Below are 20,024 nucleotides of genomic sequence, written 5' to 3' on the forward strand. Positions count from 1 at the left end.
CACTGCCAACCTTGGCCATGTGCCCTGCTGGCACTGGCCTGACGATACCACTCATATCCTGTTTATGGGAGAGGGTGGTCGGGTGAGTCTCCCTGCCTCTTCTGCCTTTTTTAGAGGCCAGTTGGCGTCTTGAGCGCAGGTATTTGTAGGCCTGCCCTGGTGTCTCCCTTGTGCCTCCTGGACTGAGTGGGTGGCCCTGTCCACTCATTCCCTCGTTTCCAGGGCAGGCTGAATTCTTGGGTGACAGATCAGCATTAGGAGTTCATCTGAGCTTCCTTTTCTCGACTTCTCTTCATGCAAGGTGAGCCTCCATCACCCCAGTCCGGAAGGGTCTGGGAACAGGAAAATGGGGCGGTCCCTTGGGGCAGGCTGCCAGGAGCTGTCAGCCTGGAGGCAGGCCGGTGGAGTGGGGGTCCACTTTAAGAGTTCTAGAACCCCTTCATCTTGACCATAAGCTCCAGAGAATGGCTTACTATGAGAACAATAACAAAAAGTTCATTTTAATATAGTCCATATTAAGCACCCTCCTACACTGTTGGTGGGAATGTAAACTGGTACAGCCCCTCTGGAAAACAGTGTGGAGGTTCCTCAGGCAACTAACAATAGAACTCCCNTAGAATATTCCATTACTCCTGACATGTGGATCGGTGTGAATGGATACTTGAGCCCGGACACCTGTAGGGACAGCTCTGTGCTCTCTTGCCCCACCTCTCATGGGAAAGAATGCCTTTAAGTCTGGCCTTGTATGCCTTGGCTTTTAGCTGGGGTCTGTGAGCCAGATAGGGGATTGGATCCCTATGAAGTTATATATACATTTGGACTCTATATGCATCAGAGAGGGGAAGGAGAAGCTTTTAAGTTCTCCAGAGTGTCAGTGACCCAAGAAGGCCCAGAGCCCCACCCTGAGTGGAGGAAGATGCTCTCTCTTTGGCCTTTTTGAGGAGCTGTTGCCTGCAGGGAGAGGCCTGCATGGTGCCCAGAGCCAGGTCGTGCATATTTTCCATCTGGGGGACAGTTCAGTGGAGTAGAAACAGCACTGTGTGCTCCGCATGCTTCAGGCACATTCTGTTAAATGGGTTTTTGTAGTCATTCCTGAGAACCTGCATAGAATCTGCGTATAAAATTGTTTCTTTGGAGAAAACATGTTTTTAGTTCCAAACAAACGTAACCAAAACCAAACAAAAAACCGTTTATAACCTGATTGCTTAGAAAGTGACAAATGGGTTGTGATAGCACTAAATGTTCATTTCTGGCAAATGATGTTCTTATGTTTCAATGTCAGTGGTGACCTTGATACCCCCATGCTTCATGGCATCTTGAGTCAGCTGTAGGCAGACCATGAACCCACAGGTGTCCCTTATCCTTGGGCCCATTTGAAGAGGAACAAAATGCTGGTGCCGCTGAGCATTGTAGCTGCTCCCTGGGCTGAATTCCACTAGGACAGTTCCATCCACAGAGTCATCTCATGGCTCCCAGAGTGCTCTGTCCAGGAGAGGGGCTTGCCAGCTCTGGCCTGGATGCATAGTTTCTACTATGCAGCACGGCCGCTGTGAAAGCCCTTGTCCCAAGGAGGGACGGGTGAACATGGACTGAGGACAGGCAGGCATGGAGGGGGCGTGTTTATATTCTGGCACCCCCTGGGGCTGAGCTTTTCGGGCGGGGGAGGAGGGGGGGAAATGACCTTGGAAGAGACAGAAACTTTTGCCCCAGCCCAGTGCTCAGATGAAAGCAGGAAAGCCCTTCCCATGGCCTGGTGGCTTCTGGAGGCTGTGGAAGGCCTCGGCTAATATTGGTGTGTCTGTCTGCCTCCTTTTGCCCAAGTCAGTTACAGAATTGCAGTGCTGTCGGCTTCCACACAGCAGTACCCCCCACGAGAAGGCTGAGCTCTGTCCCTGCCTTCTGCTTAGCCTGCTTCAGGTGTGGCCTCCACACAGCCAGGTTCCCCTTTCAGCCGTGTTGAGCCTGAGCCAGTCTGGACCTCCTCGCTTCACAGCCCCTGCAGTGTTAGAAGCTGGAAAAGCAGTCTACTAAAATGCAAGCCATGTACCAATGTCCTGACATCACCTATCAAAGTGCTTGCTTGCTTTTTAATGTATCAAATTTTATTATTTTTTTATTTTTTTATTTTTTATTATTTAATATTATTTATGACGCTACTGCATGTGTGTGGTTGGAGGAGAGGGCAGAACAATCTTTATACCAAGACTCATAGGCATTTGGAAATGACAAGCCTGATCCCTGTGCCTATCATATCATACATCCTCTCCTGTGGGGACAATTAGAATGTATTCTTGCTTCTCTGAATGTTTATTCCCGGTTCAAGGCCCAGACTCCCTTCTGCCCTGGAGAAGGGGATGGCGGTGGTATGGCGTGGCACTGGGAAACACACACACTGCCTGTGGTTGTGGCCTCCAGCCACATTGCTTGGGTTCTCGGCCCAGCTCTGTGACCTGTGGCTGTGTACGTAGCCTTGGCCAGTCACCCACCTTCTTGGTGCCTTAATTTTCTCATCTATAAAATGGAGATAATGTCAGGTTATACCTTGCAGGGCTATTGTGAGGATATGAAGCTCTTAGAGGAGGCACACAGGACCTATGTATGTATAGTCCAGTATAGGACCTGTAGATATATATGGCCAGCGTTTTTCATGTAGTGACTTAATTGTTGCCTCTTGCACACCTCTACCAAGTAGATTAGGGAAAAGATTTCTTTTTTCTGAGCTGGTGTTACTTCTTTTCTGTCAGGTCCCCCTGGTGTCTGTGAATAGGTCCCAGCTGTCTTCAGAGGCAGGGGACATCACCGGAGCCTCCATGCTATGGGGATGATTTCTCTTGATTTTTTCCCACAGGGTGTGGACACTGTAAGAAAATGAAGCCAGAGTTCGAGAATGCGGCAGAAGTCCTCCATGGAGAAGCAGACGTAAGCTTCCTTTCCTTAACCTCCCCACCACCATTTTCTTTAAGAATCAATGATACGAATAATCACAGTGACTTTCCCATGCAGGCTCCACAGCCACTTTCCTGGTCCCTGAGGTCTACAGTACTTCACTGTCCCCGAGTATATATGTCATACATAGTGGGGCCCCTAGCAGGGAGATGATGGGGCCATGTTCCCACAAGAACCCAGGTTCATGGCTCTGGGGTGAAGCCTCACAGTTCTCTCTTTTCTCTGGGACCCTGGCTATTGGGAACAGGCACAGTCTACACAGCCTCAGTGGTAGGGCAGATTTAAAAGTCTCATTTCAGCCTACAAATGAGAAATAATGGACTTTCTAGTGTCCGGTCACTCCCTGGAATATATGAGCTCATGGAGCCAGCCACTCCCAGTGACATACTGGCCGGGCCGGGGCTGCTGGGGGCTGGCGTCTGGGCTTTTCTTCTGCCAGCACGGTGTCTGAGGCTGTCATGCATGGTTGGCCTCTCCCCCATCCCAGAGCTCTGGTGTCCTTGCAGCTGTCGATGCCACTGTCAACAAGGCCCTGGCAGAAAGATTCCACATCTCCGAGTTTCCTACATTGAAGTATTTTAAGAACGGAGAGAAACATGCAGTGCCTGCGCTCAGAACAAAGAAGAACTTTATTGAGTGGATGCGAAAGTAAGTGTGGCAGTCTCGGTAGCACACCCTGACTCCTGGCTGGCGGCCACTGGAGCTGGCCTGGAGGGGACAGAGTGAACCTGAGGGGCTGCTGACCCTGGCTCTGGGCCACAAGAGCCAAGGTGGGCTTGATTTCCCCAATCTTGAGCCACCTCAGGTGTGCTGGCCACATGACCTCATGCAGCACATCACTGGTAGCCTCCCTGGATGTGGTTTCACTGGCACCAGTGCCAGCAGGTGGCATGTCGGTCTTCTTAGAGGACCCTCTCTCCCCATGACCTAGCCTCAGGCTTCATCATGCGTTTTATGCCACCTGCTTTGATGACCAAAGGACACACACAGCTCTGCACATTCAGAGCTGGACTCACCCAGGACCGGGTCTGCTGGTGGTTGACTAGGCCTCGGGTAGTGTGTCCATGAGGCAGCCTGTGGCCGTCTGGGCTTACAATACAGATTGTGAACAGCTCCCTCTGTGTGTAGTAGTTTGCTGACTTACCACAACAGTCAACACAGACTTGGGGGCTTAATAGCAGAAGTGTGTTTTCTCGCAGTTCCACAGACCAGAAGTCCAAGATGAGACGTCAGCAGAGGTGGTTTCTTCTGAGGCCTCTCTCCTTGGCTGTCTTCTTCCTCTCCACGTCTTCACACAGTCTTCCCTCTGTGTCTGTGTCCTAATCTCCTCTTCTTGGAAGGGCCCCAGTAAGATTAGGGTAGGGCCCATCCCAGTGGATTCATTTTAACTTAATTATCTAACGACCCTGTTTCCAAGTACAGTCACATTCTGAGGTACTTGGGGCTGGGACTTCAACATGTAAATGGGGGGGTAGGAGGTAGGTGCGGTCACAACTCAGCTCGGAACAGCCTGCAAGTCCAGCGAACCTGAGGAGCCTCATAATTACTAGCCCAAGGACCTCCTCCTCACCCAAGGTCTTAGGAACCTTAGCATTTCCCTGTCCTATGAGAGAGAAGAACCATCACACAGGTGCCCTGGGAAATGGAGGAAGCCCCGGGCCTTGCTTGAGAGGACATTGTTAGGACATAGTTAAGGAGACTTTCTCCTTTGAATCTAGCTTTGATTCAGGAAGTGGGAATGGAACCCACAGCCATAGTGTTTCAAGAAATACCCACTTATGGAATGGGAGCAAAGGTAGCACTAGATTCATGAAAGACCCCTGCGAAGAGGGGGGTGCACTAGCCAGACCCTAATCTCAGCTTCTCCCACTCTGTCCTGCTCATCACCGGCGGCAGGTTCTCAGAGTAGCCTGGCCTCCCTCTTAGGGACCAGAGGCGAGTAGTGGCTCACTTCCAGGAGGGACAAGTTACTCTTCTGGGCCTTCTGGCAGCAGAAGCAGTTGCTATTCACACCCGCTTCCCCGGTGCCAGGGCTGGTACACTGGGAGGATGGAGCGGGGTGGGGGTTCGGGCAAGTTCTTGGTGCTTGTGCTTGTGGTGGGAGAGCCGAGGGAATCGGGAGAGACCTGGCTGCAAGTAGTGAGCACGGAGGATCTGTGTCTGTTCTGTGCACAGTCTCTGCTGTGGAGCACCTGAAAAGCACTGAGGGTAAAAGCATGGAATATGGAGTCTGAGAGACCTACACTTAGACTGTGACCCTGGGCATTTACTTGACCTCGCTAAGCCTGTTCCCATCTGTAAAACAGACACTTCCCCAAAGACTCCTCTAGAGAATTAAATTAGACTACTGTGCTCAGCACTGTGTGTGGGGTGGCGATACTCAGAGAAAGGAAGCTGTTTTTATTATTGATGCCAGCTGTTATTTGGATCTATAACTGACAGTAGTGCCACATAAGTGGTAATACCTTCCCAGGCTTTGCCAATTGCTTTTATATCTGTTGCCCATTTCATCCTCAGATCCTGTGAGGTCAGGAGTTTTTATTCCTCTTTCTTTGATGAAGGAACTTAGGTTCAGAGAGGTTAGCGGCCTTGCCCAGAGACAAATAGTGGGAGCTCGGAAAGAATTCTCAGGTGGAGCACGAACAGCAGATAGCTCTGAGATGGTACACTAGTGTACCAGCCTGGAAACACCATCGGCCTCAGCCAGCGTGCCTCACCCTGCTCCTGGGTGACAGGCCTCAGTCCTCCGTCTCAGGTGCTATGGGTGACTGAGACATGCCCTCCAGCAGGCCACCCCGGGGAGGCAGGATTCAGGGATAAGGCAGCGCAGGGAGGTCTGGTGGGCAGTGTCAACCATGAGCCAGCGTTAGGGCAGGGGACCTAGAGAAGGGAGGAGGACAGGATGGCTGGGAAGGCCCGGTCCTGGTCACAAGAGTGGGGTGCCTTTGACCAAAATGGAGAGGTGGGGGGGAAAGCTGGTTTGGGAGGTGTAGAGGAGGGGAAAGAGTGATCCGTCCCAAGTTTTGTTAGGATTGGGGTGACCTCCAGGTGGGGCCTTCCAGTGGAAATATCAAAAACACCTGGAATTAGGGAGCCTTGCTGAGAGGTCCAGGCTCTAGTCATCCTCAGGCACAGGAATTATGGAAGCCATACAAGTGGATGAGATCTTCTGAAAATTGCAGGGGCTCAGATAGAACCGGAAGAGGAAAGAGACCCTGCGAACACTTGTTAGAAGGGACTTCTGAGAGATGAATGGGCCTGGACTGGCTCAGGGCTGTATTCAGCTGGGTTCGGGGCTGGGGCCAGGGCTGAAGCCAGGGGTGGAAACCAGTTGTGCAGGGGCGAAGAAGAGAGTGCAGGGGATGATGTGGCAGCACCGGGTGCAGAAGGCTTTTGAAAGACCCTGAGATCTGTCCATGTGTTTCTGGGTTGTTGTTTTTTTCAAGTTTTTATTTAAATTCTAGTTGGTTAATGTAACAGTATAATATTGGCTTCAGGAGTAGAACTTAGTGATTTATCACTTATGTATAAAACCCAGTTCTCATCACGAAAAAAATATGGAACGCTTCATGAATTTGTGTGTCATCCTTCACAGGGGCCATGCCGAGATCTGTCCTTTTGTGAAGCACAGTGGAGAGACCTAGTGGACAGAAAAAGGCTGAAAAATTAGAAACACAGTGAACACCCAGTATTTCTTAGAGCACATGGGCTCTTAGCAGCTGTTAGTCACTGGCATGACTAGGTGCCTTATGTACACTGTCTCTGCTCTTCACAGGGCTCCCACGAAGTAGGTATCATTGTACTCATGTAACACAAAAGAAAATGAAGCTCCGAGGGGTCTAGTAATAGGTAAATAGGTGACTTTAGGTAAAAAGTCACACAGGTGGTAAGCAATCTGGATTTGAATCCAGACCCACCTCATTCCTTGGTCTTTCCACCAGCATAGAGGCTCAGGAGCAGAAGATAATGGAGTGTCCTTCAGGGCCCCAGAAGAGGCAGGAGGGAGTAGGGGAGGGAACCCAGGGGAAACAACTTCTGTACCCATGGCAAGATGATGGCTGACCCCCAGAGAGACTGCCGTGCCCTAGAAGGGGCCCAGGTCTTCCACGCCGTCACAAAATGGCTTTCTTTTTTTTTTCTTTTTTTAATGTTTTATTTATTTCTAGGAGAGAGAGAGACAGCGTGAGCAGGGGAGGGTCAGAGAGAGAGGGAGTGACAGACCCTGAAACAGGCTCCAGGCTCCGAGCCAGCAGTCAGCACAGAGCCCGACGCGGGACTCGAACCCACGAACCGCGAGATCATGACCCAAGTGAAAGTCGGATGCTTAACCAACTAAGCCATCCAGGCACCCCACAAAATGGCTTTCTAATAGGTTCCTCAGAGGGAATCAGAATATCTTTGCTGGTGGTACAGATTTGTTCATGTTTAAACTCAGGTTTTAAATTAAAGTTTAGAAAGGATGCAAAGTGATTTCTTCTTTGTTGCTCCTCTGTGTGGGTGGAGGTGGAAGTGCCTGCTCTTACACAGGCCTCCCCTGACGACTGTCTCCCCTCTTGCCATTCCTGCAGCCCTGAGGCCCCTCCACCCCCAGAGCCCACCTGGGAGGAGCAGCAGACCAGCGTGTTGCACCTGGTAGGGGACAACTTCCGGGAGACGCTGAAGAAGAAGAAGCACACCTTGGTCATGTTCTATGCCCCTTGTAAGTAGCTGGGGGCGCTCACCAGTGTGCGAGGTGGAGGGCTGGGCCAGACTGGACCAGGAAGATCCCCCACCAGGGAACAGCGCAGCCACAGGTGGACCCTGGGCTCATCCCTGCTATGAACAAGGCTCCTCAGTTTCATTCCAGGCTGAGTTTCTTCCAAATCCAAGGCCTCCTTCTGTTAGCTCTTCAGGGTCTCTCCCTCTTTCCAGGGAGCCTTGCTCACATCAGTCGTAAAGCCCTCTGCTGCTGTTTATGGCAAGAGCCTGCCATAAATTTATTCAGTCTCCTCATGTCCCTGGAATCTTCTAGGCTCTCTGCCTCCCACCTGCCACTTCCGTCTATCCCTTGGCTCCCTCTGTTCCACCAGGTACTGACTTCACCTTCAAACTCTGGAATTTAGCTGACCCATTTTGGCCTCTGCTTTCCTGGTCTTCCTGAGCACCCCCAGCCCAGTCCTGCCCCCTGACTTCCCCACGTGGCTTTGACGCCATTGGGTTTGAATCTGTGGGGAAAGCACAGCAATTCTTGTGAGCTGCCCACTCCATCCCCATTTTAATCAAAGTTTCAGTTGAAGAAGTGACACGTGTGTTTGTGACCTTTGGATTTTGTGTGTTCCATCTTAAGTTAAGTGATACTTCAAAGGGAAGTCTCTTGAATTTCCCACCCCTCTGTTGCCCTTGTCTCTCTCCCCCGGGTTACAGCCCAGCTTAATGGAGTGGGGATAATAAAGCTTCGCTCTACAGAGAAGCCACGCAACCCAATGTAGTCATAACCCCGCTTGCTTGTAGCCAGCCCTCCTGTTGTCTCTCCTCCTGCCCCACTTTCCAAGTGTCAGTAAGCCGTAACGTCTCTCTTCCCTCTCACCTGCCCGCCTTCCCCAGCCTCAGACCCTCAGACAGCCAGTGTCCCTCTGTTTTCGGCTTTTCCTCTCCACGTGGGAGCTGGCCTTGGGCTCTCTCCGTTCCTTGCAGAGCCTCTCACTGCCCTCCTCTGTCCTTACAACCTGCCTAGAAGGCTGAGTGGATTTTGAGAAGCCGTCTTTCTTCTGGGCAGAATGCTGTGCGCAGGACTAAGACCCGGAAGATGTGTGACCACCCACGGCCTTGGAGCACTGTGGCGAAAGAGCCTCCCCGCAGCCTGGGCTGGCGCTTTCTTTCCATCATAGATGCAATTCAGAGAGTACGAGCTTTCTCAGCAGCAGTGAAACCCTGGCCGCAGAAGCAGACATCCTTCCTTGACCGATCCCTGGGTGGACTTGAGGAAGTCCAGATTATACATTCCCCTGGAATTGCTCTCCTTTTTCCCCCAGACATCTGGAGTCAGGACTCCTGCCCCACTGGGGTGCTAACGACCTCCCTCACAGAACCACTGTGTTCTGAATGCTATCTGGGGCCCAGGATTCAAGGGAAGGAGGCATGGTCCCTGCCACGCCTCAATGGCTTCACAGTCTGCACACTCTGGCAAGAAACAACTCAAAACAGCCCATTCAGGGCCGCTCCACTGAGCGACGCGGCATCTGACAAAGGGCCTGGCACCTAGAGTTTCCCTTTGCTACTGCACATTCCTGTGCCTGAACTCTTCTCCAGAGATGCTCAGCAGGGAGGCAGATCTATCCAAAGGCAAATCTTTAAAATTTTTTCCATTATGAAAACAGTGTATATTTATTTATATGTAGTATATAACACATCCTTATGCTTATTTAAATATGAAGAACCCAATACTAAGAAAGATCACATACCTGATAAAGGTGTAAAGGAAAAGCCAAAGTCAACTCCCATAGCCTTCCCCAATCTCTACTCCTTCCCACCTCCCCATGTCCCCCTACCTCCCTTCTCCCACCCACTTCCACCTCCCCAACCTGTCCCTTACTTCCCAGTTCCCCTCATGTCCCCTCGACCTCCTACCTCTTCCCTATGTCCCCCACCTCGTCCTCCCACCTCCTCCCAGTTTCTACAGAGATCTTCCTCTGGCTGTTTCACTGTCCTCTCCTGGTCCAAGCCCCCCTTTGCTCTCAGTGGTCTGGTCATGGTGACTGCCCTTCTTAGGCCAGCTTGGCTGAGTCTCTAGCATTGGAATTTTCTGTCCTGTCCTCGGTCTTTTTTTCTGTCTCCCGACTCTGGGAAGCTTCTTTGCTTTCCTGCTGCACATAGATGGTACCTTTTTAAAGAGCCCAGATTAAAAGATCATGCCTCTTCTGGACCACCTGACACCTCTTGGGAACATCTTCATGCCCCCCTTTCTAAAACAGCCTCCCCTCCAGTTATTCATCTGCCATGCTCTTTCTTTCGGATAATGATAAAATTAGATGCACCAGAAGGTGATTAATCTGAGACCTGGATACTTTAAATTGATGGTAATAGGAATTTGCACTTGGCTGACAGTTACCTTTATACATTCAGTAAGCAAAGAACTTAGAAAGGAAAAATTAATAGCGATGCCAGATTTGGAGGAGAGGATAACTTCTTTCCAGCCAGCCTAATGCTATTAGTGGGCATCTGTGTGCCACCCACGGGGGACTGCTAGGTGCCGCAGGGATGGTGCTCTGGTGAGCCTTGTCAACTAGCAATTGTACCCTCTAGATAAACCATCATTCCTTTATAGTGTGAAGTTTTCGTGAATTTGAACTATTCTTCCCTCTATTGGGTCAGGCTAGTAACGTGTTCTTGTAATTGCCATTGAGGCTGTTAAAAAGTCATCTGTTAGTATCTGCCACCAGTTAGGCACTCTGTTGCATTCTGTTCTTATAGAACTCACAACCAGCCCAGCTCCCTTCTCTACACCTGCAGTGGATGTTAGGAGAAGCCCTTTCCTGCCGCTCCCCATCACTGTCCACACTGTTCTGGGGCCAGCTGGCGGCTCCACCAGCCAGGCCACGTGGGCGTCCTGCCCATCTCAGGAACTGGCCAAATGCTACATTCAGATTTAAAAAAACTTTTTTTTAACTTCTTAAATTTATTTCTGAGAGAGAGAGCATGAGCAGGTGAGGGTCAGAGAGAGAGGGAGGTACAGAATCTGAAACAGCCTCCAGGCTCTGAGCTAGCTGCCAGCACAGAGCCTGATGTGGGGCTCGAACCCACGAACTGTGAGATTATGACCTGAGCTGAAGTTGGATGCTTAACCGACTGAGCCACCCAGGCACCCCACTACATTCAGATTAAAGTTGTAGCTCAGCTTTAATTTGGTTTCACAAAACTCTTTGAAATGTCAGTCATTATTATTTTATTTTAAAGAGAGAGGGACACCTGGGTGGCTCAGTCAGTTAAGGGTCCGACTTCAGCTCAAGTCATGATCTCACGGTCCACCAGTTCGAGCCCCACATCGGACCCTGCCAGCTTCAGATTCTGTGTCTCCCTCTCTCTGTGCTCTTCCCCTGTTCATGCTCTGTCTCTCTCTCAAGAATAAATAAAAACATTTTGAAAAAATTTTAAAAAGAGAGAGAGAAAAAGCAGAAGAGCAAAGCTATTTCTCTTCCTCGCCTTGGCCGGCCTGACCATTCACCACCTCTCCCCATAGGGCATTTGGCCTCTGGCACCTGTGTTTTGATCAGACTTAGTTACCACAGTCAGGGAAACCCTCCTTCAGATAGTTTTGATCTCGTGGCAGACGTGCTCAGCATCTGGGGAACGCTGGAAAGAGGTAGGCTCGGGTTTGGGTCTGTTGATGCTGAGGGTCTGCTAATGCTGTAAGGGCCAAGAAAGGGGGTCTGTCACTTCAGGTAACACTAGCACCACTGTCCCATGCTGGGCCTCCGGAGTTACGGGTCCTCATCCATTGTGATAGGCCTCTCTCCACAGGCAGGAACCCAGGCCCTGATAACCCAGTGCCTTATTCTCCTCTTAGACTGACCTGGGTCTCCTGTCCCTAGATCCAGGATTTAGTTTGATTGTAGAGCAGAGGGTAGAAGGATAGTGTGCAGACCTGGGGCCTGGTCTGGCTGCTTGGTGTGGAGTAGGGATTTGCTGGGAATGTAGACGTTAGCAGCAAAACGTGAGCAGTGGAGACTCAGATGGTTGCTCCTGCCACCGCCTTTCTCAGTCCCGTGTACTCAGTATGACATGGACAGATTTACCACTGTCCGTAAGGCAAGAGCAGCGGGCTCTGAACAGGCTCAGAGAGGCCTGAACGCACACTGTCCCTTCCCAAGCTCAATGCTGCCTCTGCTGTAGCTCCCGGGGCAGCCCTCCATGGACAGAGCTTGCAGAGCAAGATTGCAGTGACTGTCTCCCCCACCCTCAGCCTCCTAGACCCGCTGTGTGACAGGAGGCTGTGGGGTGGGAGGTCCCGGGCAGTAGTGGACCTGACATTTGCACAGGGACTCCTACAAAGCCCTCGTGCTGACGACAGAAACACAGGGCAGTGTTTGAGTGGCGGAGGTGACACAGGATTCTGGCAGTGTGGTGTGCAAGCAGTGGGAGTCAGACGAAAGCCCCCCCCACCCCCACCAGTCAGTTGAGTGGAGGGGAGCTCCTGGAGAGGCTTCTCTGTCGGCTCTGGGAGGGACGCCTGGCTCTGTGGCCTCCCCTACACGTGCATCACCGTGTCCTTCCCTTTCCCGCAGGGTGCCCGCACTGTAAGAAGGTCATCCCACACTTTACGGCCACTGCCGACATCTTTAAAGATGACCGAAAGGTAAGGAGACCCCTCTTTGCCTCTTGTCCTGCCTCTGACTTTGCTCTGCTGCCAGTTCTACACCTTCCTCCCTTCCATTCAGCTCTCCTTCCTGAATAGGCTCTGCTGAGATCAGAGAATTCCTGGGAACCGGGACATTCTTTTCATAAAGGCAGCATAGAGCAGGCTGAATGGAGGCTGTAAAGGCAGCTAAAAGGGATACACTGAACCGTTACGGCCCTTCATTGGAAGGAGGGGGGCGGTGAAGGGGTCATCTGTTTATGTTTTTCTTAGTGCTTGAATCTTTTTACAGTAGGATTTGTAGTCACGCATTACTTATATAATTGAAACTACAAATAAAAAAATTCAACAAAAGTCAACTGGAGGCGGCCACGGTGGAGGAGAGCAAGGCTGCCTGCAGAGCCTCATCCTGCCAAAGTGAGAGGCTCCTGCAGCTGCCAACCCATGAACCATAAAATTAACACGCGAGGGCTACGGGATCGGATTAGAGTGGGGGCAGAGGGGACCCCCGGGCACGTCCCCCAGGCAGCTCCAGCAGCGAGAGCAGCGTGGGTCCCTGCTGGGTGAGAGCACATGATTCTGGGGCCAGAGGGCTGTGTGGCAGGAGAAGACCTGGGAACTCAGGCCATTGCAGCTTGGCTGTGCTAAACTGTGTGACCTGGAGAAGTCACGTCAACCCTTCAGGCCTCGAGTCCTCCTCTCTCAAAGATCAGGGCACTGCCCTAGATGATTCTTCCCAGCCTGGGACTCTGGTCACCCAAGAGGCCCCAGTAGCGTGCACACGCACACCCAGACTCGAAGTCACACGCATCTCTGCTGCAGTGCCTCACGTTGTCCTGAGTGAGGTCCTCAGGTGCAGCCCAGGGAGGAGGGACACACATGTGTGGACCCCCCGGGGGTTGCCCCCGTGATGACATGTGAGAGCTGCACAGGGATATCAGGGCAGAGAGAGCCAGGCTGGGGCCCTCAGTGGGGAGGGGGCAGACTTATGACTCAGACCCCAGAACCCTTCCCTGGACTCAGGATGTCTGTCAGTCACCCACAGGTTCTGGCTGTGCCCCTATGGCTCCCATCTCCTTTTCTCCTTTGCCTGCCACCTGGCCTGCTCTGAGAGGGGAGTGACAGGAAGGGGCTTCCCACCTTCCATCTTCCTCCCTGCCTGCCCCTCCTGCCACCCAGGGCTAGTGCATGCGGGAGGTCCGCCAGGGGAGGTGCGGTCCGGCAGGACTCCCTCACAGTCTGGGTGTTGGTTGGGTGGTGTGGGGAGGTCTTTACTCCCTGGAGCCAGCCCCGGATTGTCAGCCACTCCACACTGACTCCCTTCATCCCTCACCCAGATCACTCGGCAGACAGGAGAATGGCTGAGGTGTGGGGTCTCCCTGCCCGCCCCCCACTGGGCCGCTCAGGTCTCCATGGCTCCAGGATCTGTGAAGGGATCACATCAGTCCAGGCAGGGCCAGGCTGGCTCTGCCCACAGTGAGCAGCTGAGAGTCAGCCCTCCTCTTCCTCTTTCCCATCTGCCGATGCACAAGGGCTCCATTTCCACGGGGACCCCTTCTTCTCTGAGATGCTGATATGCCTTTGCTCACTTGTCTTAACTCAGGCCAGTAACGTCACCTGCCTTTTCCTGGAGTCATTCCCTCTGTGTTATTCCCTCTGTTCTCTCCTCCCAGCTTCCGTTATTCCAAGCCAGAGATCACCCTCCCTCATGTCCAGGAACACATTTAATCTCTCGATCCCTCTCTGCCAGGCAGTTGCCAGGCCCGGGGTTCCTGGAGGCAGCTCTCAGTGATAGCAGGGAAGCATTTTGTTCTCAGCCTGGGGGACAAAAGTCACTGGTGCCACGATCGCTGGCTGCAGCCTAGGACTATCACATCAGATGATGTCTAGTTACAGTTCCAGGAATTTGTAATTTTTAAGAGCCGGCTCTTGTACTGGCCACTGGTGTTTGGGGACTGGTGGCCCATCCAGCCCTCTCCTATTCATGAGGGGTCAAGGCCCAGAGAGGACCGTGTCCCTTGCCCAGGGACACCCGGCGTGTCGTTGACAGTTAGAACAGAGTCTCCTGACTCCTCGTTCCTCCAGACACCCCATGCTGCCACTTCTTAGCTGGAATTGTATTTTTTTCTACCCAGAAGCCAGTCTCTGTTCCTTCCCCAATCAATATGCAGTTGGTTGTTCACTTCCATTTTCATAGCCAAAGTCAATATTAGCTCCTGCAGAGATTTATTTTACTGAATCAATAAAGCCGCATGAGGCAGCTCATATTTTAGCCAGGGGGCCTCCACCCCCTCCCAGGAGCTTACTGGAGAACTTTAGCAGTTGACACACTGGGCGGAGAAAGGGCTGCATGCCACTAGTGTTGGAATAGACGACGGTAGGGAAGGGGCCACGGAGGACAAGGACCCGAGGTGGAAGTGGGTGGATGCAGGCAAGGGTCAGGCGACCGCTGGGCTGGCAAGGTGAGGCTGGGGTGGGGCTGGCCTTGGAGGCAGCTCTGGGCAGGTGTGAAGGGCATCCCAGGACAGGTGCCCTTAGCAGGAGCAGATGGAACCCTGGCCCTGGTGTGTTTAGTCCCTTGTGTTTACAAGGCTCTCGGTCCATCAGAAAGGAAGACTCCCTGAGGGCAGGGACCTCGTTTGTCCCTGAATCCCCTCCAGTCTTGCCACCTAAAACCTCTGTAAGTATTGACTGAATGAAGAAACAATAATTTATTTGATATTTCTGAAAACTCTTCCACTGATACTCGAGAGCATTATGTCATGCTGTCCTCATCAGCTTAACCAACTAGGTATTATTAATCTCCCATCTGACAGAAGAGGAGATTGAATCTTCAAGAGGTTAAAAAACTCTGTCACACTTGTCCAGCTGGAAAGGGGCAGCTCAGAACCATATAAATCGGCATTGTCAGATGTCTCCCGAAAGCAAACTCCAGTTCTGGCCCTTGTGTATAGGGGGTTTATTTGGGAGATGGTCCCAGGCTACAACCTCAGGAATGGAAGAAGGGGAGCAGACAGGGAAGGAGCCAGAGCAGGAAGGTTCATGAGCAGATTAGTGCATGGGTGATTAGGTTCAGGCCCTGGAGACCTTACAAGGGACCATGTTCTCAAGCCTCATCCATCACTGGCCTGACGCAGTGGTTCCCTGCAGCCAAGAATTATGGGCGCCAGTTAGCAAGTGTTTGGCCAAGGGGCCGTGGCAGGATACCAAGTACCATGGAGCAAATCTCGAAGTGATAGTGTACATTCAGTACTGTAGTTCAGTCAGTATAAATCTGGAGTGGGTGTAAGGGGTGCAGGCATTTAGACAGGAGAAATGAGGATAGATGAGAAGAGGAATATTTGCTGTCGTCTTTCCAGAGTCTAAGCCGCTTCCTTTAAATATTTTTAATGTCTATTTTTGAGAGAGAGAGACAGAGTGTGAATGGGGGAGGGGTGGAGAGAGAGGGAGACACAGAATCTGAAGCAGGCTCCAGGCTCTGAGCTGTTAGCACAGGGCCCAAAGCAAGGCTTGAACTCACAGACTGCAAGATCATGACGGGAGCCCAAGTCCACTCCTAGCCGACTGAGATACACAGGCCCTCCCTAAGCCACTTCCTTTAGAAGGAGCTGCGCTTGACTCCTCTCCTCCTGTAGAAACGGAAGGTAGAGGAGCCTTTGCAGCCAGAAGTAGCACTCTGTGTGTATGTGGCTGGCAGGTAGTTTAGGGGATTCAAAGTAAGTACACATTTTTAATTTAGTCAATTTATAAAACCATACACTGTATTTCCCACAGCTCCGGGGCATGTATACAAATTAAATTCATAATTTAGAGCAGATGCAGGGAGAGCAGCAGCCTGGAGCAGCGCCCATCACACTCTCTCTCAGCATAGCACAGGAGCATTGGCCGCTCACGGAGGGCCGGATGCAGAGTGCTGCCCCATGTGCGAGGTCTCCCCCTTGGGCCGGGCCCCAAGAAATGGAACGCCGAGGACAGCCAGAGGAGCCTCAGATTTCTAAATAATTCAGAAAATGTTTTACAGGATGAGCTGGGGTTCTCAGGAGACTGTGGGGGGCCCACCTGCCGGCCCCGTGAGTCGGGCTCCGCATAGACTCCAGCAAACGACCAGTCGAACCCGGCCACAGGAGTCCGCTGCCCTCTGCTTGAGCCACGCGTTGCCTGGGAATGCAGAGCACATGCCATCAAATCCAGCATTTAAAGAGAAGCTGGAGAGCCAAACTTTTATATAAAATCTTCTGGCTCTTTTTCTAGGTTGGCAGCTAATTCAGGTTTATTTATTTATTTTTTTAAATTCTGTGTGTGGGCCAAACAGAACAGGACTGAAAGCCAGATATGGATTGCACGCAGTAAGTTTGCAAACTCTGCTCTGAGGAGTCTTGTTGTACAGCCGCTATGGAGCTGAAGTGGGAGGGAAGCGTGAGGGCGGGGAAGGGGCAAGTGTGGCACGCTGGTGACCAGAGAGAGCGCAGGCCACACGTCACTCTGTCAGTCCCGCTGCATGCAGAGCAGTGGCCCTGCTCACTCAGACACAAGGTCAGTGACCAGCAAATGTGACTGTTGGTGGACTGCAGGGCTCTCCTAGCTGGAAAGGGAACCTCCATCCAACTGTGAATAGCCCGCAGCCATAGCACCATGTGAATTGTGGCTATTTAATGATTTTAACTTTCTTTCCAGCATGGTGGTAGTTCAATGTCAATGCCTTAATGGGCTCTGGTTCTCCAAGGCAGCGTGCTTGTCCCTGTCTGTGGTCCTGGCATGGGCTGGTCCTTCTGCGCGGGTGCTCTCTGCTCAGGCCTTCCTGCACCTGCCGCTTCCTCCTGACTCAAATCTCAGATCAGATGCCGTCTCCTCGGAAAGGCCTCCTTGGCTGTAAAGCCGCCCCTCTGGCTATTGCTTTCTTGAATCACCCTCTTTTAATTTTTTTCGGAGCATTCACTGGGCTCTAAAATGATCTCACTTGTTCTGTGTCTATTAACTGCCTTCCTGCAGTAAGGATGGCAGTCACTTAATGACTACACTTTTTCAAGGTCACCACTGTACCCCTGGCATCTAGACAGGCTTGGCACATAGCAGCACTTGGGTAAATGCTGCCTCTCCTCAGAATCTGCCCTCCCCTCTTCTGTAATGCTTGTGTATGGTGTGTTCCCATTAAGCGATCCTCTCCCCCGCTTCCCTGCTTTGTGACTGCAACAGAAAAAAGGTTCTGTATTTGCTTGATACCTTATTTTGAAAAAACAATAAGTAATAAGGAAACACTACCCAGCATGTGGACTTTGTTAGATGGGCAGGAAGAAGCCAGTAGCCAAGAACCTCCTTCTGACTAAAAACCCTGGTTGCTTTAGTCCTGCTGAACTAACTTTCACTTCCTGGGATGTGCTCCCTGGCTGGAACTTCTTTCCCCTCCTCCTTCAGGCTGCCGCTCAGATGCAAACCAGGCAGAGCCCCTTTGTGCCACTTTCCTTGGCACCTGGACCGCCTCTGCACATCATACCTCCTATCATGCCTCGGAGTTGTCTCTTTATCTGATGCCCCTGACCAGACGCTGAGCTCCTACTGGAGACAGGGCTTGTGTCTGGGGCCGGTAGGCGTGATTATAACAGCAGCTAACAGTTACCGACCACTAACCCTGTGCCAGGTCCTGTGGCCAGTTCACCTCCCCTGAATTCTCTGACTCAGTCTTCATAATTTCCTGGTAACCGAGGCATTGTCATTACCCCCATTTTACAGATGAGAAAATTGAGGCACCAAGAGGCTAGGTAATTTACCTTAAGTCTTAATATGCAGCCAAGCCAAGATTTGCACTTGGGAAACTTGATGTTGAAGCTTTTGTTCTTAATCTGGGTGGTATCCTGCCTCCCCAAATAGATGTTCAGGAAGTGTTAGTTGATAAATGAATGAGTCCTACTATGCCTCATAGAAATGAGCCTCACAAAACCTGTGGTGTTGACAGATGCTTTCAGGTCATGATTTCCTTGATGGTCATTATACTGTTGTTCTTAAAGGGTAGTCTGCGGGCGTGGCAATCTGAGTCCCCTAACCTTACCCAGCTGCCTTGAGAATTGGAAACAAGCATCACGAGTCTCTGTGGAGCTCTGGGCTGGGGCTGTTTGGTTCAGCTCATCCCTGCCATTGAGGAGAAAAAAAAGAACATGATGTGAGCCTGTCGTGCCGTCTATGTGCAGAGGGTCCTGGCCCCTGGTCTCAGATGGGAGGCGTCCTGTGCTGACCCACCCTTTCTTTGGGCCTGTAGATCGCCTGTGCTGCTGTTGACTGTGTCAGAGACAAAAACCAAGACCTGTGTCAGCAGGAGGCCATCAAGGCCTACCCCACATTCCACTACTACCACTACGGGAAATTTGCAGAGAAGTATGACAGCGATCGGACGGTGAGCTGGGGAGATGCAACTGCCTGGGGCAGGGAAACTACTGAGGAGGGCAGTAAAGGGAGGCTTCTGGGCACAACGGAGGTCAGCGGTGGCACTCAGCTGAGAAGCCAGGGCTGTGAGCCTCGCTGGAAGGGTGCCCCAAGAGGTTGTCCCAGACTCCGACTCCAGGGGCAGGGACGGGTTCCAGGGTGTCAGAAAGGGCTCTCCAGTGGCCAAGCAGACCGTCCCCACATTGCCAGCTGCCTCCACTAGCCACTTCTCTGTCCAGAGGAGCATCAGGGAAAGGGGAGAGAGGGTTCGCATCGGGTTAAAGTTTTCTTTTTCTCTTTCTCTTCCCATTCCTCCTAGGAATTGGGGTTTACCAATTTTATTCGAACGCTCCGGGAAGGAGACCACGAGAGACTAGGAAAGAAGAAGGAAGAGTTGTAATTTCTGCCTCAGAGAAAGCTTTTCCATTACACTGTGAATGATACCTGTTTTGTTGTTCTTTTTGAATTTCCACGTGTTCTGAAGACAAAATTTTTTATAGCCACTTATGGCCATTTTGTACAATTTTGAAATAAAGTTAAACCAATTGTATGGTGGTGTGGGTTGTTTCCACGGAGCCTGTAGTAACAGGTGGGTACTCATGAAGTCCTCTTCTGGGAGGCAGGGGGGAGGGCGTGAGGAGGGTGGTGTGGGCACTGCCTCTATCAGCCATGGGAGAACAGAACAAGATCAGACCGCAGAATATGCTGTTGGAAATGACTGGTTTGGACAGAAAATGCGTTAAGATAATCAGGGAAAACGGGATGCTGAAGCTGACGGTAACCAAGTACTAGCCTTTTCTGGACCATTGTGGTTTCAGCATGTGTGCATTTTCCTGGAACTCATTTACATGTTTCTCTTTCCTCAACTATTTCTGTCTTCTCTGTTCCTCTCTCCAGTCCCTCCCTGCTCTCCCTTTACAGAAAAGCTAAGTCTCCAGGGATGAATTTGTGGTGAAGCCTGGGCTCACAGGGGCATCTAGAATGGAGTGGGGAAGGAGCTTTTGTGCTGCTGCTTGGTCTGCACGCTGGCTAGAAAGGGGGTGGGGTGGGGGATGTGGGTGGCTTGTTTCATTTGGATGAAACACATGGAAATTCAAAAAGAACAACAAAACAGGTATCATTCATGCCCACGCTTGTTTCATTTGGATGTTCTCTGTAGGCATGCAGATTCTGGGTCAGCACCCCTTCACCCCTCCACAGAAACCTCCAAACCTTCCCTCAACCATGTTCTCCATGGATGGGTGCCGCCCAGACCCCTGCTCTACCTGATGCCTCACTCTGCCTCCTGCCTCCATACATCTCTCTCCTGACTGGCTTTCCCACACTGGTCATG

General features: G+C 51.6%; 1 protein-coding gene across 1 annotated transcript in view; it reads left to right on the forward strand.

The window, feature by feature from the left end:
* The window catches only part of PDIA5 (protein disulfide isomerase family A member 5), a 94,647-nt gene extending 75,406 nt beyond the window's left edge, over positions 1-19,241 (forward strand). The window contains exons 13-18 of the mRNA XM_077767720.1: positions 2,849-2,919; positions 3,434-3,594; positions 7,515-7,645; positions 12,207-12,277; positions 18,528-18,662; positions 19,011-19,241. Of these exons, the coding sequence (XP_077623846.1) occupies positions 2,849-2,919; positions 3,434-3,594; positions 7,515-7,645; positions 12,207-12,277; positions 18,528-18,662; positions 19,011-19,091 (650 nt within the window). The 3' untranslated portion in view covers positions 19,092-19,241. The remainder of the gene's footprint in view (positions 1-2,848; positions 2,920-3,433; positions 3,595-7,514; positions 7,646-12,206; positions 12,278-18,527; positions 18,663-19,010) is intronic.
* The last annotated feature ends 783 nt before the right edge of the window (positions 19,242-20,024 follow it).

Source organism: Crocuta crocuta, unplaced genomic scaffold (genome assembly GCF_008692635.1).
Source record: "Crocuta crocuta isolate KB4526 unplaced genomic scaffold, BGI_CrCroc_1.0 scaffold45, whole genome shotgun sequence".
NCBI classification, from domain to species: Eukaryota; Metazoa; Chordata; class Mammalia; order Carnivora; family Hyaenidae; genus Crocuta; species Crocuta crocuta.